Raw genomic sequence first — 14,818 nt, 5'->3', positions numbered from 1 at the left:
TACGATGAATCAATGCAATTTAAAAGTATTAACAAATATACGAAGTCCATAAAACCTGATAAAAACACACTCGACTATATCAGCCAACGAAACAAATTGAAAATAATTGTCAACGTTCAGCCGTTACAGCAGTCAACTTACTAAATACAATTACTTTTGCATAGGTTTACAGACTATTTGTTTTCGGCTATTTGTTGTAATTGGTTTCTTCCTCATTGACAATAACCAAAGAAACCAAGGTTTTTAGTGGTTACGTGGTCAGTTATGCTATCAAATTCTAAATTTGAATAAAAAAATATTGAAGATATTGATTTTGAAGAACAGATATTTGTATATTTTTAAACATATATATCCTATCAAACAGAAAACAAAAATACTGATCTTTGTTGAAGGTCTACAAATTCTGTGACCTTATGATGAATAAATGCAATAAAAAAGTATTTAGCAAAAATACAGAACTCAAAGGTAAATTCAATACAAGAACCATTGACCCCCTAAAAGCACATGGGACATAATTGTTTGTTAAATTGTTAAAAGGCATTGATTTTCAAAACTGTCATCACCATTGCTGATATAAACCTTAGATATAAATTTAAGAACGATCTGGCAAGAATTGTACACATGAAAGCACTTACCATGCATTTTTCTATATCATTATTATTTCCAAGGAGCATAACTCGTTGAAAAGATATTGATCTTCACTGAGTTTCGAACTTTTCGGGTCATTGCTGATATAAACCTATGATATAAATTTCATAAAAATTTGGCAAGAACTGTTCGCGAATGTGTGTTAACAATGCAATTTTCCATATAATTAATATTTCTATGGGGCATAATTCTTTTAAAAATTATTCATCAGCACTGATTTTCGAACTTAATCCCGACATTACTGATATAAACCTATGATATAAGTTTCGTAAAAATTTGGCAAGAATTGTTAACGTTGTCCCGTAGCGCTAACAAAATCAGACAAACAGACAGACGCCGAGTATTTCAATGTCCCCCTGCACTGCGGCGGGGGTGGGGTGGGATAGGAGTGTGGTGGAGGACGAGGGGGTTGGATTCCGCGGGTGACAAACATGGGAAGTCCATAAAACCTGATATAAAACACGCTCAACTATATCAACCAACGGAACAAATGGAAAACAACTGTGGTATTCCTGACATAATACCAGGGTTTTTTTTCAAAGAAAATGGTGGGTTAAACTTTGTTTTATAGCTAGCTTAACTTGCCTTTTGTATGACAGTTTTTATAGTAACGTTATATTGACAAAAATGTGTTGAGCAACCAAAACAGACATAATTGGCTAACGTGGCAATATTTCAAATCCATAAACATACTTAAGTAATAGTAAAAGCTCAATGATTAGTTAATATTGATATTAAAAGACCTTCGAACAAAAAGGGATGGTGAGATTTGAACAGCCCTTTTTGTGAGGAGGTCTTTTAATGTCAATATTAACTTAATAATTGAACTTTTACTGACTTACAAACCGTCAAAATCAGAAGAAAAGTACACACAAAAAAAAACGCTTGCAGAAGCCTTATTCCCCTGAATTGGACGAGTCTAAATATATTCAACTTAAATAATAGTTAAACAGTACTCAGACTGATATAGACAAATAACAGTTACCTAATTGCATTGAAAAAGGACCGATTACATCATTTAATTATTTATTTATTATATTTTTAGCATTAGAATAAGACCATAGGATAGTTTTATAAAATTAAGAGGTAAATTTATATATTTGAATTCCAACTTTTCAATATAACGATTTTCTACTTTATAAATGAGGAAATCAAAACCCTATACAGTCCTCATTTACAACTGACCAATGAATGTTCTGCACCAAAACTTCTTGTTATATATATTTGATGTTTGTAATCTGTCAATAATCATGAAGTAGATTCGTAAAGACTAGACCATATGAATACAGTAAGTAAAATCTTTCAACAATTAGTTATTTAATAAGATTGTTTCACAACTTCTAATCGAACAGACCTACATGCATGAGGTCCTTCACAATATTCAGGTAAATATTCAGTTTGGTTTTGATTCTGTAATTTTCCTACACTACGTTATTTGCAAATGCAAAATAATTAGTTTTGTCTGTTCAGTCCAATAAATTAATAAATCGTGTTTTGTTTGCTTATTTTCAAAGAAAAACTTTGCACGTAAACTCCAATGAATAAAATCGAATTAAATATCCTAAATGTAACATCTTTAGCATCAAGTTATTTTTTTTATTAGTAGTTATTTGCTATGAACTAGTCAGTAACTGTGAGTACTCTCAGATCTGGCGCCACCTAACTAGTTAAACCCCGCCACATTATGTGTATGCCAGTCCCAATTTAGTGGTTCTCATTTTTTGCTGTGTTACATATTTGTTTTTCGTTCATCATTTTGTACATAAATTATGCCTTTATTTTTCTCGTTTGAATTGTGTTACATTTGTCATTTCGGAGCCTTTTATAGCTGACTATGCGGTATGGGCTTTGCTCATTGTTGAAGGTCGTAAGGTGACCTTTAGTTGTTACTTTCTGTGTCATTTGGTGTATTGTGTAGTGTTGTCTCAGTGGCAATCATACCACATCTTCTTTTTATATGTAGGTTTGAGTTGCTCGATCAAAACGTGTACAGATGAGATATTTTTGCAAGGTTGATCATCATTCTTAAATTGAAATACAATGTATTATATGAAAACATACACTTACATTTAAGTCGCCCGTCATTCCGTTTTCACGTTTAAATGTAGCATAAACAAACACCTTGAAAAAAACCTTTTACCTTTCTTAGTTTCATAATCCCCTGACAAAATCATAAATCATAAATCGTAGATAAGAACCATATTAATTTTTTTCTTTTTATAAGTGTTCAGTTATGTAGTAAATTGCAAAACCATAAAAAAGTGTGCACTATTATTGAGTGATTTAAATGGAAATTTTACATTGTAGCATTTTACAAGATCTTGTCTTTGTGTACTATATACATGGAATAATTTATGAAGTTGATTGCTTGTTGTTTGCTTTACGTCCAGTGGCAAATATTTCATTCATGTTCATGACGAGAACACATCAATTTTAAATACAATAGGTAGGTCTTGCAATAGGAGGTCGACAGTGAGGTCACGTAGACGAGACTGCAGTCGTTGTACGAAACAATATATGAGTTATTGCCACTCAATGAAAAAAAAATGTCTGTTCTACTCCCCTCCTCCTAGTTTGGTTTGATAGGATACAATGTAACCCCTGATGTGGACTAAGTTATTTAATGTTAAAAAAAGATTAAATGCAAAGAGAAAAATGAGGAAAGGAATGCTAAAATTTACGCTTAAAAAATCAAATATGAATAAAATCAAATGTATAAAAATTTGAAAACTGCCTGAGATAAATATCAACTGAAGACTAATGATTATACATCACTAAATGGTGCTGATTAATTAATTGCTCCCTTGATGTCCAGTGGCAAATATGTCATATATAGTCATCACGAGATGTAAAGTTGAACAACCTGAAGCAAATGATAACAATTTTAGAGAGACTCTTTAATAAGATAGAGTGTTGACTAGAGGTAAAACGTATGCCGTAATAGAATAAAGTTGTACCATAATCAAAATCGTAAGTTAAGCTATTACCCCCTCCCCTTTTTTTTGTCTCCACGGTAGACGAATGCCAAAAACAAAACGACATGAATTTTAAATCAATAACGGCCACTATAAGTAAATAAGATATGGACTTATTTTGTAAATAAATTCCTATTGTATCCAGCATCTCCCGGTTTCGGACAATGTTTGTATTTCCACTCACTTTCATTCTCTGAAATTGTAAATTATGGTATTTCATTGGCTGTTTTTCCCCGATCCTATTTTGGACCCCCTGTTTTAAGAGCGCGTGTCTAATTAGTCATGCCCGATTAACTGTTAGTAAATTGAACCTCAACTTAAAGACCTACACCGGGTTAATAAGTTCGAGGTACAATAAGTAAACTAAAGATATCCTTTATGAAATGAGATCGTCCCAGGTATCTTAGATAATTATTTTGCTTTGAATAACAATGGAAAATGCACGACAGGTTTGTAACGTGTAGATAAAGTATGCAACCGCTCTACTCATGAAAATTTGATTAGATTCCGAATGGTGGCGGGGGTACCAGCACTGTATATAAAGACAACACCTATTCAACATATAAAAATATGATTCTACAGAGGGGTTTTAAAGATAAGTTAGGTTAGATTAGTTAAGATCAATGTTTCTCCTGTTATGTGTTGTTACCTGTTCAAGAAATAGAAATGATCATTAGCTGGATAACCCGCAAAGTTTTAAAACACTTATTAGAACAGTTTTGATTATAGTACAATAGGGGTCGTGCAACTATAGGCAATTGAGTATGATTGCTAACAAAAAATACCGAAACGAAAACAAATTTTGAATACTACTTTCAACCATGCCTCACATGGTTGCGTTTATTTAACGATAGCAGAACCATGGCGAGGATTATTTGACGATGGAAAAAGATAATTTGATGATGGCAGTGCGCCATCATAAAACAGGTAAATGAAGATCCCTGCATACATCACATACATACAAAACAACAGACTTGAAACATACATACAAATAAATCTGACAAAAACAACAAAATATGTAGCTAATAGTACATACAATATAGTAAAACAAAATGACATATACACAAAGCACTGTTCCTTTTGACTCTTTTATAAAGTGCACATACAGTGTATGGATTTTTAAAAATATTTAAAACCAAATCATTCTATTTCGAAAATTGATAAAAATCTGAATGAACCTAATACACTGTGAACTCATTTTTTTTTTTCGTGGGTGCCAATTTTCGTGTATTGAGGAAAAATTGCATTTTTGTGGAATTGCATTGCGAAAGTTTGCATTTAAGCCTATATGTATTGAAAATTCACACCCTTATAACTAAAAATGAATCCAAAATATTTTACATTAACATACATATCCTGAGACATCTTTGAGTACATCAGCTCCTTTTGATTCATACTGCATATGCTTGAAAAGTTGTAATATAGAAGTTTTATCAAAGTCTATACGACTTCTACTTTTCAACTCAGTATCATTTGGTGATTGTGTATCTGTGTATTGTTTGATACATTGAACATTAGATATCATTAAAAACTTTCCTTTCTTTATCCTTGTCATATTGTAAACCTAAAAAGAAAGCAAATAACAGACAATGATTGATTAACTTGTGATACTACGCTTATTCATATACATGTTTATATACATGGAAATCATACACACCTTGTATGAATGGGGAAAAAAAAAAATATGAGAACACATTTTCATTATAAGGAAACAATGTTGATAAACATGATTAATCTAATTTTGTATAAAAAAGATATGATTGATATAAATTAAAAGCCTCAGAAATAAGTTTGACATTCCTAATTCTTCCAAAGAGTATATCTTTGAGGAGAAATTTTGCATCAAAGATTCTTGCCAAAAATAATTTTAAATCTTAAAAAAAGTATTAACAATGATACCGAACTCCAAGGTAAATTTCTAAAAAGGAGAAATCAAATAAAACCTGACAATCAAATGCTCGGAACGAATGAAAAACAACTGTCATATTCTTGACTTGGTAAAGGTATATTCCGGAAAAAAAAATGGTGGCTTAAACCTGGCTTTAGAGCTAGCTGTACCTCTTACTGTGAGTCAGTTGTTTATAATTCCATCATATTGACAAAATTGGGTGAACACCCAAACAGACATTATTGGTTCACGTTACAATAATTAGATCCAGAAGTCAAAACTGTGTAAACATACATTATAGATATACAACACAATTGACTTAAAAAAATCCAAACAAATGTACAAATAAATCTGACAAAGACACGAACAAAACATTTTTTGGAGTTGATAGTACAATACAGTAAACCATAATGACATATACACTTTCCAGATGAAGTACAAATTAAATAAAATTGAAATACAAGGATATACAAAATGAAAACAACACTATGAAAACATTATGTGTTCGAATTGCACACCTGGACCCACCCGCATCTGGAACGCTCAAAACCAAAACCCAATAAGCTTAATCATGTTAATGTACAAATACAGTGCCACGTCAAAAGTCAAACGACCTATAGAAGGATCATAATATTACAAAGGCTGGTAAAGGGAAAACTGTAAAAAAAATGAAATGATACAAAACGTCAGCATCTAGAAACTTAAACTCAAGACCATCGTGGATTATTTTTGAAGTTGACACCGACTATTTATCTATTAGGTCTTGGTACTTTCCACAAAGTTGAAGTAGCAACAGAAATATCGTATGCGTTAAGCAATGTATACTCGCGGGTGAAATTTGTATTATGCTGCTAAAATATCTTAATTGAAATCGTCTCGTTTGTCATCGACTCTGCTACTGAGATGACCACTGTAGTCAAATTGGAGGTAAATGTCTAAAAATGAGGCAGTGGAAGCTGTTTCTGTTGTTTCTCTAATCTCTAGTTTAGATGGATATATTAATTGGAAGACAATCAGAAAATTTGGATGGTTGATGAACAGAACATCATTATTTTGTTCATAGCTATTGAACAATATGTCTTATAAAACATCTGAAATATGTTAATTTGGTAGATTACAATAATTTTTGATTTTTGAATTAAAAGAGCCAACAAAAGTGGCCGTATCATATATCCTCCATTCAGAAGTTTTAATTGAGGAATCACATATATATATAACATACCAGGCAGGTGCAACTCAAGGAAATAAATATTAATCCTACAAAAAATCAGTAACAAGACCATAAATACTCCAAAACAACTGATCAGATGTACAAATACAAAAATGCTACTTGAAATTCATTGTAAGATGTAAAGAAGAAGGCAACATCAACTCCTCCAGCAGAACCTCATTGAATTGGTATCTGAACAAAAACGTTTATAAAACAATGATTTTTAGCTCACCTGGCCTTAAAAGCCAAGTGAGCTTTTCTCATCACTTGGCGACCTTCGTCCGTCGTCGTCGTCGTCTTTCGTTAACTTTTACAAAATCTTCTCCACTGAAACTACTCAGCGAAGTTTTACCAAACTTGGCCACATTGATCATTATTGTATTTAGTTTAAAAAAAATGTCCGATGATGCCGCCTTTAAACCAACATGTCCGACATGGCTGAACATAGAACATAGGGGTAAAAAATAGTTTTGTCTATTATCTTGAAAACTGCTATGTATAGAGAAAATCTGACATGAGTAAAAACGTTCATAATGTTAAGCTCTACCTGTCAAATGACTTCTTATAGGAGTTATTGCCCTGAAATGACACATTATATTAATTTGTTTTTCAATTTTGCATATCGTCTTAAAAATTATAATAGATAGAGAGAAACTTTCAAAGCAAAAATGATCAGCAAGATAAGATCTACAAATAGGATAACTTTCAATCGTCCGACAACTCTTAATTGGTGTTATTGACCTTTAATGATGATTTTTACCCTTTTTTGTGTTTTTGTCTAATATCTTAAAACAATGATAGATAGATGGAAGCTTATATTCGCACAAATGATCACAAAGACAAGATCTACAAATAAGTGAACAAGGTCGATATCGTCAGTCGACTCCTTATTTGAGTTATGGCTCTTTAATGACGATTTTTACCAATTTTTAGTGTTATTGCCTATTATCTTCAAAACTGTAATAGATAAATAAACACTTTAAATGGCAAATATTATCACCAAGACAAGATCTACAAGTAAGTCGACATTGCTTAAATCGTCAGTAAACTTCTTATTGGAATTATTGCCATTTTATAATATTAATGATTTTTACCCATTTATTGCGTTTTGTCTTATATTTTCAGAACTATTACTTATAACAGCAAAAATGATCATCAAGACAAGATCTTCAAATGAGTCAATATGGCTGAAACCGTCAGTTGACTCTTCATTTTAGTTATTGATCCTTAATGACAATTTTTTTTCATTTTCATTGTTTTGAGCAAAAACTAAAGATGATAGAGAGAAACTGATGGTAACAGAAAAAAAATATCAGCAATACAAAATCAACAAAAAAAGATTTTTGTCATGAATTTCTATTCTAGTCCACAATGTTCTAGATTGTCCATATGTGAAGATGCACATAGACCTAGGTGAGCGACACAGGCTCTTTAGAGCCTCTAGTTCCACTAACTATAAAATGTCAGTATATGTTGCATGTATCGTCTTTGATACTGTATGCATATTGATGGTTTACTCTAAACTACGGCTCTTCTTGTGTGCTACTTTTACCATTCAAAATTACCTGTCTGCTTTCACAAATCTTTCTAAATGATTTTTCAGAACACTTTTGTATATCTCTTTTCTTAACCATCATCAATCCTGTCTTTAAATCCGGCCAATCTACAAGTAGAAGATAGAAAAATTTACTATCCTACCAAAACAACCAAACTTGTATGCTACAAGGTAATGCTTTTAATGACAATAGGAGTAGTAATCACAATCTTCAATCCTTTGTTGGCAAACCAATTGTATATGTTTTTTCTAAGTAAGTAGAAGTGTGAGGTATTGCCTATCCCACAATATAAAATGCTCACATAATTGTGCTTAACATTTCATACATTGTCATTATGTGTATGAGTGTATCAGTATTACAGCAAACAGGAAGTTGATGAGCAATAAATCTGAAAATGCATCAGTCGGTATAACCTGATTACAAATTTCAAGAAGCTCTTATTTGTAGTTTTTAAGAAAAATGTTAATGGAATTTCATACATGATCATTATTTGTTAGGATATATAAGTATAATGATATGAAAATGCATCACACAGTATAGCATGTTCGCACGAAGCATGATAACCAATTCCAATAAAAGCATGAACTACATGAACCTGATTGAAGTTTTTATGAATTCTTACATTATGTTATTATAAAAATACTATTTCTATAAGTTATTTTATATATCTTTGAAATAAATTATTATTACAATTATGCAAGGAACATCTCCTGTAATTAAGATTTTCGCGTATTCTTTTTTTTTTGGGGGGGGGGGGGGGGGGGAGGGGGGTTACAAATTATAAATAACTTTAAGTCTCAAATTATTCAGATGTTTCCATTTATTTATATCAGCCTACATACAGAATTTCTAAGGAAAAGGGTATTTTAATAGTCCCAAAAAATCCAGTCTTTGATCCAGTAACGCCAATATTAAGATTGAGTGCGTCTGAAAGGCAATAAGTGTAGTGTTTCAAGAGGATTAGCTTTAATACCTCATTCGAAAAATAACCAGCTGTCTGAGATAATTTGTTTATGCCATTAAAACGTTGTTATAAAATCTATATAAATGGACACCTGTGTAAATGATATCTAGAAATTAAAGTGACTTATTTAATTAATATTCAAAAGGACCTTATTTTCAACATCACTCGTGGACCTATAGTTCAATTTAAAAATCTACTTGTTTGAGCAATGCCCTCTGACTGATAAAGTTAGGTTCAATTTTGACACAATAATCCCAACAACTGCTGATAAATTATGCAACTCAATAATTCTAACTCTTTTAGATCCATATGCAATAAAATGTCTAATACGCCTACATATTAATTGAAAAAATAGTAAACGAAAATAAAATAGAATACAAGTAAGAATTACATCTCAGATGATGTTAACATCTGTAGTAGCACATAGTTTGTTTTATGTTATTATTTATGGTACTGTGAATTTTTAATTATATTATATCAACATTTAGCATAAATAAATAGAAAATAATCAGTTTCACAGATGACAGCGGATATGTTCCAAATGTCGTAACTACAATCGCGTCCCCTTTTCTCCGAATGTGACCTACTGAATTAGACTTATTACCGGGTTTTTACTAACATGAGCAACACGACGGGTGCAACATGTGTGGCAGGATCTGTTTACCCTTCCGGAGTACCTGAGATCACCTCCAGTTTTTGGTGGGGTTCATGTTGCTCAGTCTTTAATTAGTTTTCTATGTTGTGTTTTGTGTACTATTGTATATACTGTGTACATACTAGCCGCTAGATATCGATCTTAAATCTTTCGATGTGTTAAGCCCTTAATAGTTACAAAAATAATATTATCGTTTTTTGTTTTTTTTTATTTTCGTTTTCGTGAGTAACAAGTTGGTAGACTGAAACTTAAGATTATTTCTTTTAAGATCAGCTTTGGAACGAAAAAGTCAACGTAGAAGATTACAGGTGTGTTTGAAAACTTCCTGCTTTATACTGACCGAACATTTTAAACTTAACCTTTCATCACTTCTGCATATCAATTAGGACAGTCATTGTGATGCGAACAAGCTGATTATAGTTATTTGGACTTCAATAGGTACAGTTAATATGCATAACCATCTACATAACCATCTAAAAAAGTATATTAAAACAACATCCTTCTTCCGAGTAGTATTGGGTAAAAGGTGTATTGCCAAAAGTTATTAGCGGTAGGATATGAACTACACCTTTTCCTGGAACCCATTAGATGCAAACTTTTTTTTATATTTTTTAATCAAATATCTTTAACGAGTACTCCTTTCCACCTAGGTCTAGTCAGGAGCTGACCCATCCTAAGTCCAATAAAAAACAACCATGTCTACAGGTTTGGACTGGTCTGGAGTAGACATATCCTTTGACTAGTCAAAGACAGACCTATATACATGTCTAGTCTGGACCAGACAAGGTAATAGTACTTGAATAGTCCTAAAAAGGTAGATCTAGGTTTGGTCTACCCCGAAAAAAATTTATTTGCTAGTCTTCTCAAAATTTTTCTAAGTTAACTAGAAGAGATATCAAATTGTATTCTTACAGTTAACATAAAACATAAATAATATTGATCAAATGAAAGACCGACCGTAGGGAGGTCTTTCTTTGTGCAATCCTGACACCCCGAGGTATGTTATACGACAAGAAACATATTAAAATTTGCATTATCTGACTTATATACCGCCAACAAATATTATTGCCTGCAAAAATTTGCATGATTTGCATCCTATTTTACCGACCACACTAAAGTGGGATATTCTTTTCTGATGCGTTCAGTTTTTAATTCGCCCTACGGGTCATTTATAATGCGAAATAAAACTCACTAATTAGTCTGGATATAAACTATAGAAATCAGTATTCATTTACTATTTAAATATTGCTGCAACTGCATGAAGCATCGAAAATAAGAATTGTTACGGGGTATGAAAAAAACAAGTAATTTTGTAAGTAATTTATTGTATCAACTTTATGAAAGAGGGATGCTGTGTTTTTTTTTTTTTTGTTTGTTTTTGTGCATGATATTTTTATCGCGGAAATAAAGGCAACAGTAGTATACCGCTGTTCGAAACTCATAAATTGATAGAGATAAAAACAAATCCGGGTCACAAACTAAAACTGAGGGAAATGCATCAAATATAAGAGGAGAACAACGACACAACAAAAACACAACATTAAAATGTAACACACACAGAAACGAACTATAATATAACAATGGCGATTTTCCTGACTTGGTACAGGACATTTTAAGAAAAAAATGGTGGGTTGAACCTGGTTTTGTGGCATGCCAAAAGCAGATTCTTTTCAACAATTTTTAACGAACTATTCAGAATAGTTGTTTTCTTTCTTTTGTCTAACAATACACTTTTTTTTCAAGCTGTGATTCAGGATTAAATAGTATTCTCCACCCACCACATTATAAAGTACGCGGCTGTTATTCCATAGAAAACAAGAATATATGGCCATTTGATCAGTTAATAGAATAAAAGGTATATATCGATGTAAAAAGTTAAGAACTGGCACGAAGAGATCACGGAATCGTGATACATGTACATGCAACAAGAAAAACGAATACCCATAGGTTCAAGTATGATTTCCAATACAGTGTGATCAATAAAACCAGAGGCTTATTTACAGGGGGGGGAGCTTATGTTGCTTCATAAATGATAAACGCATATACTTTTTACTAGTATGACCCCCTTCTCAAACTCCTTGACCCGCACCTGAAGATTTTCAAAATCCAATAATGTGATAAATCTGGCTTGTTATAAAAGTGTTATGAAAAGTTTTGCATTATTAAACTCATCTCACATAATATCCCTTTATTGTACCAATAAACTATCAAAAATTCACATTATTTGTTTCGAAAGTTTAAATGTGCGTTAACGACGATTTTTTGTATTTCAATCTTATGAACGGAGGAAAGGATTGTTTCTTCCTAAAACCTATAGAAGATGGAAAATTAAAAAGTAAAACCCCAATTGGCAACAACACACGATAACTTTGAAACGATTTAAATGTTTAAGCAAATTATAGTTTGCATTTTAATCAGAGAAAATAATGACCTTACACAGGTCATTATTTTATGCCTTGAAGCAAATTTCATTGAAACTTGCTATCGTCCGGGTTGATTCTTCAAAAGAATGACCTATCGTTCTGAAAGAAAATAACTCCATATAAGTATATAAGTGTGACATTTACAGACTATAGAATATAGTTCATTTAATGATACAAGCACCAAATTTAGTTTGTAGATTTCATTTGATTCACCTTAAACGAAATGAATCATTGAACACCTGAATTTGATACTTTTTTTACAAACTGTTCGCCATGTTATAAATATTGGCTTCATATGGAATTGGTTAAATACAAATACAATCTAGGGATGTATCTATATTACCCCTTATAACAGTTTGCAATTATTTTAGCCAGTAAATTCTCTATCGCTGTTACAACAAATATGTATTGGGCATTTTTTGCATTGCGCTTGTTCTGTTTTGTACTGGAACATTTTGTTTTCTTCAGATATAGTTAGCAAAATTACAGCGGCACAATTCAGTGCAGGATAATACAGAACAAAGATGCTTGCAGTGTCCGAAACAACGTTTCATAATTTACAATCACATTTCTTTTCTCTTTTGCAATCCCTTCTAAACGGAGATGGTAATTATTTCGATTTAAAGCCTAGCCCCAAGTTTATTTGTATAGTAAAGTTAATATCTTTGTTTGATCAATCCGAGTTGAACTTTATGGTAGAATGGCATTATATGAAAGTTGTTTACCTGCAAGCAATTCAAGTATTGCATTATTTACTTTAATTTACTTTATTATTTTGCAAAAAACAATCCTTGACATGCCTACATTTGGTGCTGTTACGATAGATACACCTAGGTTAACGACATCAGTATGACACTGAGCTTATCATGAACGGTCGTACGTCGACTTCCTCTGATACGCTGACCATCAAGACCATGACATCTTTAGAAGCTAAAGAACTATGATAAATGTTGTCAACAGCAGATGTGGTGAAAATACTTGTCTGTATGTAATGTTGCTGGACAAACAATTGCAACACCTTCGAAATATCACTTAATCCACAAACTGCACAGCAATTTATACAACTCGATCCTATTAAATGCAAGTACCAAGCTGAAACAATGAATCAATTCGTTACTGTTTTCTGATGTTGATTTTTACAGAAGCAACCCCACATCAATGTATATGCTACAATAATTTATAGTTTACAGGGTTGGGGTTTAGGTGAGTGCTTAACGGCGTTTGGTAACCTTACCTTGCCTTCATCAATGTAACTTTGTATCTGGTTGTGATGGATAGTTTTTCATTGACAATCATATCACATTTCCTTATTTCTATATCAATATCTGAAACAAGCTTAAGGAGGTATAATTGAACAAGAGTTAAGCTCGAGTCTTTATCAAAATTACCACCGAATTGTTATCGTTATCTCTTGTATCATTTGCTTTCAAACTGTGCCAGCTGTTTTGCAAGGTGCATTGCATCAGTTAAATCACATTCTGAAACTATTGCATGCCCTAAAATACTTTCCTTTCAATAATGGAATGGTGTTGGTTCATGAAGTTTTGAAAGTATATTCTAATTCAAATCTAGTTTTATTATTTTAGCTTGTTGTAACCTAAATTAAAAAAGCACATGGAGGTTGGAAATTGGAAAAAAAACTAATCCGGCTGGGCTGTTCAGTTGTATTTCAACTACATACGTATAAAGTTGAGGAAAACAATAGTGTCAAATGAGAGACGATACATGTACCAATTTGCAAGCAAAAAGCACAAGTCCAATTAAAACAGACAACACCAAAGTCACCATTGCCAAAGATAAAAAGACGAAACAAACAAACAACAGCACTAAACACCTCATAAAAAAACAAAAAATTAGCAACACGAACTCAATCAAAAACTGTATCAGAACACCGGTGTTCAGGAATGATCATCAAGTTATCATGCTGCACATATTACACCTATCGTATTACTCTTAAAACCACCTTGATAAGTTATATGCATTGAATATGCATCTGTTAAAAGGCTAATTTTAATATTATTTGTGTAACAGACATTACAAGAACTTTAACTGTGAGACCTGTTAACCGTTAAATAGTTATATTTTCTTAGCATCTGAATGAACTCTATAGAACTGTCGCAATTATTTAGTGCAATTTATCTATGGCCATAAAGTCGCCACTGAAGAACACTTAAAGTTTCTGGTTATTTTAATATGATAAACATTCAAAAAAAAGACAGGTTTAATGTATATTCTGGTCAGTTTGAAGGTTGTTGCTCGATGTGAAAAGTTGGTTACATGTTTGCAATATATAAATATTGTATATGAACTCGATGTTGTCTTGTTAATTAATATTGAGATGTAACATAAATGGTGGCAGCGGAAAAGGATTAATTAATTTAAGATACTAATTATTCTGTAGTGGATTATAAGCGTAATTTTCCTAAAGGATATAGGTGCTATCGTAGGATTATTGCTTATGTAGCTGATATGATTTATCAGTGATTTTTTGCAATTGGA

At 32.0% G+C, this 14,818-nt stretch overlaps 2 protein-coding genes and 1 long non-coding RNA gene across 4 annotated transcripts in view; all 3 read right to left on the bottom strand.

Annotated features, from left to right (window-relative positions):
• The window catches only part of LOC127720208 (uncharacterized), a 220,975-nt gene that overhangs the window by 60,884 nt on the left and 145,273 nt on the right, over nt 1–14,818 (bottom strand). The gene's annotated exons all lie outside the window — the stretch shown is intronic.
• The window catches only part of LOC127720209 (uncharacterized), a 190,474-nt gene that overhangs the window by 61,021 nt on the left and 114,635 nt on the right, over nt 1–14,818 (bottom strand). The window lies entirely within an intron of this gene.
• The window catches only part of LOC127720206 (uncharacterized), a 106,186-nt gene that overhangs the window by 14,726 nt on the left and 76,642 nt on the right, over nt 1–14,818 (bottom strand). For both annotated transcript variants that reach the window (XM_052226681.1, XM_052226682.1), the window contains exons 14-15: nt 8,287–8,384; nt 4,975–5,187 (exon numbers count right to left, since the gene is read on the bottom strand). In XM_052226681.1, coding sequence (XP_052082641.1) covers nt 4,975–5,187; nt 8,287–8,384 — 311 coding nt within the window. The remainder of the gene's footprint in view (nt 1–4,974; nt 5,188–8,286; nt 8,385–14,818) is intronic.

Source organism: Mytilus californianus, unplaced genomic scaffold (genome assembly GCF_021869535.1).
Source record: "Mytilus californianus isolate M0D057914Y unplaced genomic scaffold, xbMytCali1.0.p SCAF_11, whole genome shotgun sequence".
Classification (NCBI taxonomy): domain Eukaryota; kingdom Metazoa; phylum Mollusca; class Bivalvia; order Mytilida; family Mytilidae; genus Mytilus; species Mytilus californianus.
Note: the sequence above shows the minus strand (reverse complement) of the source record. Positions and strands in the feature narration are given on the sequence as shown.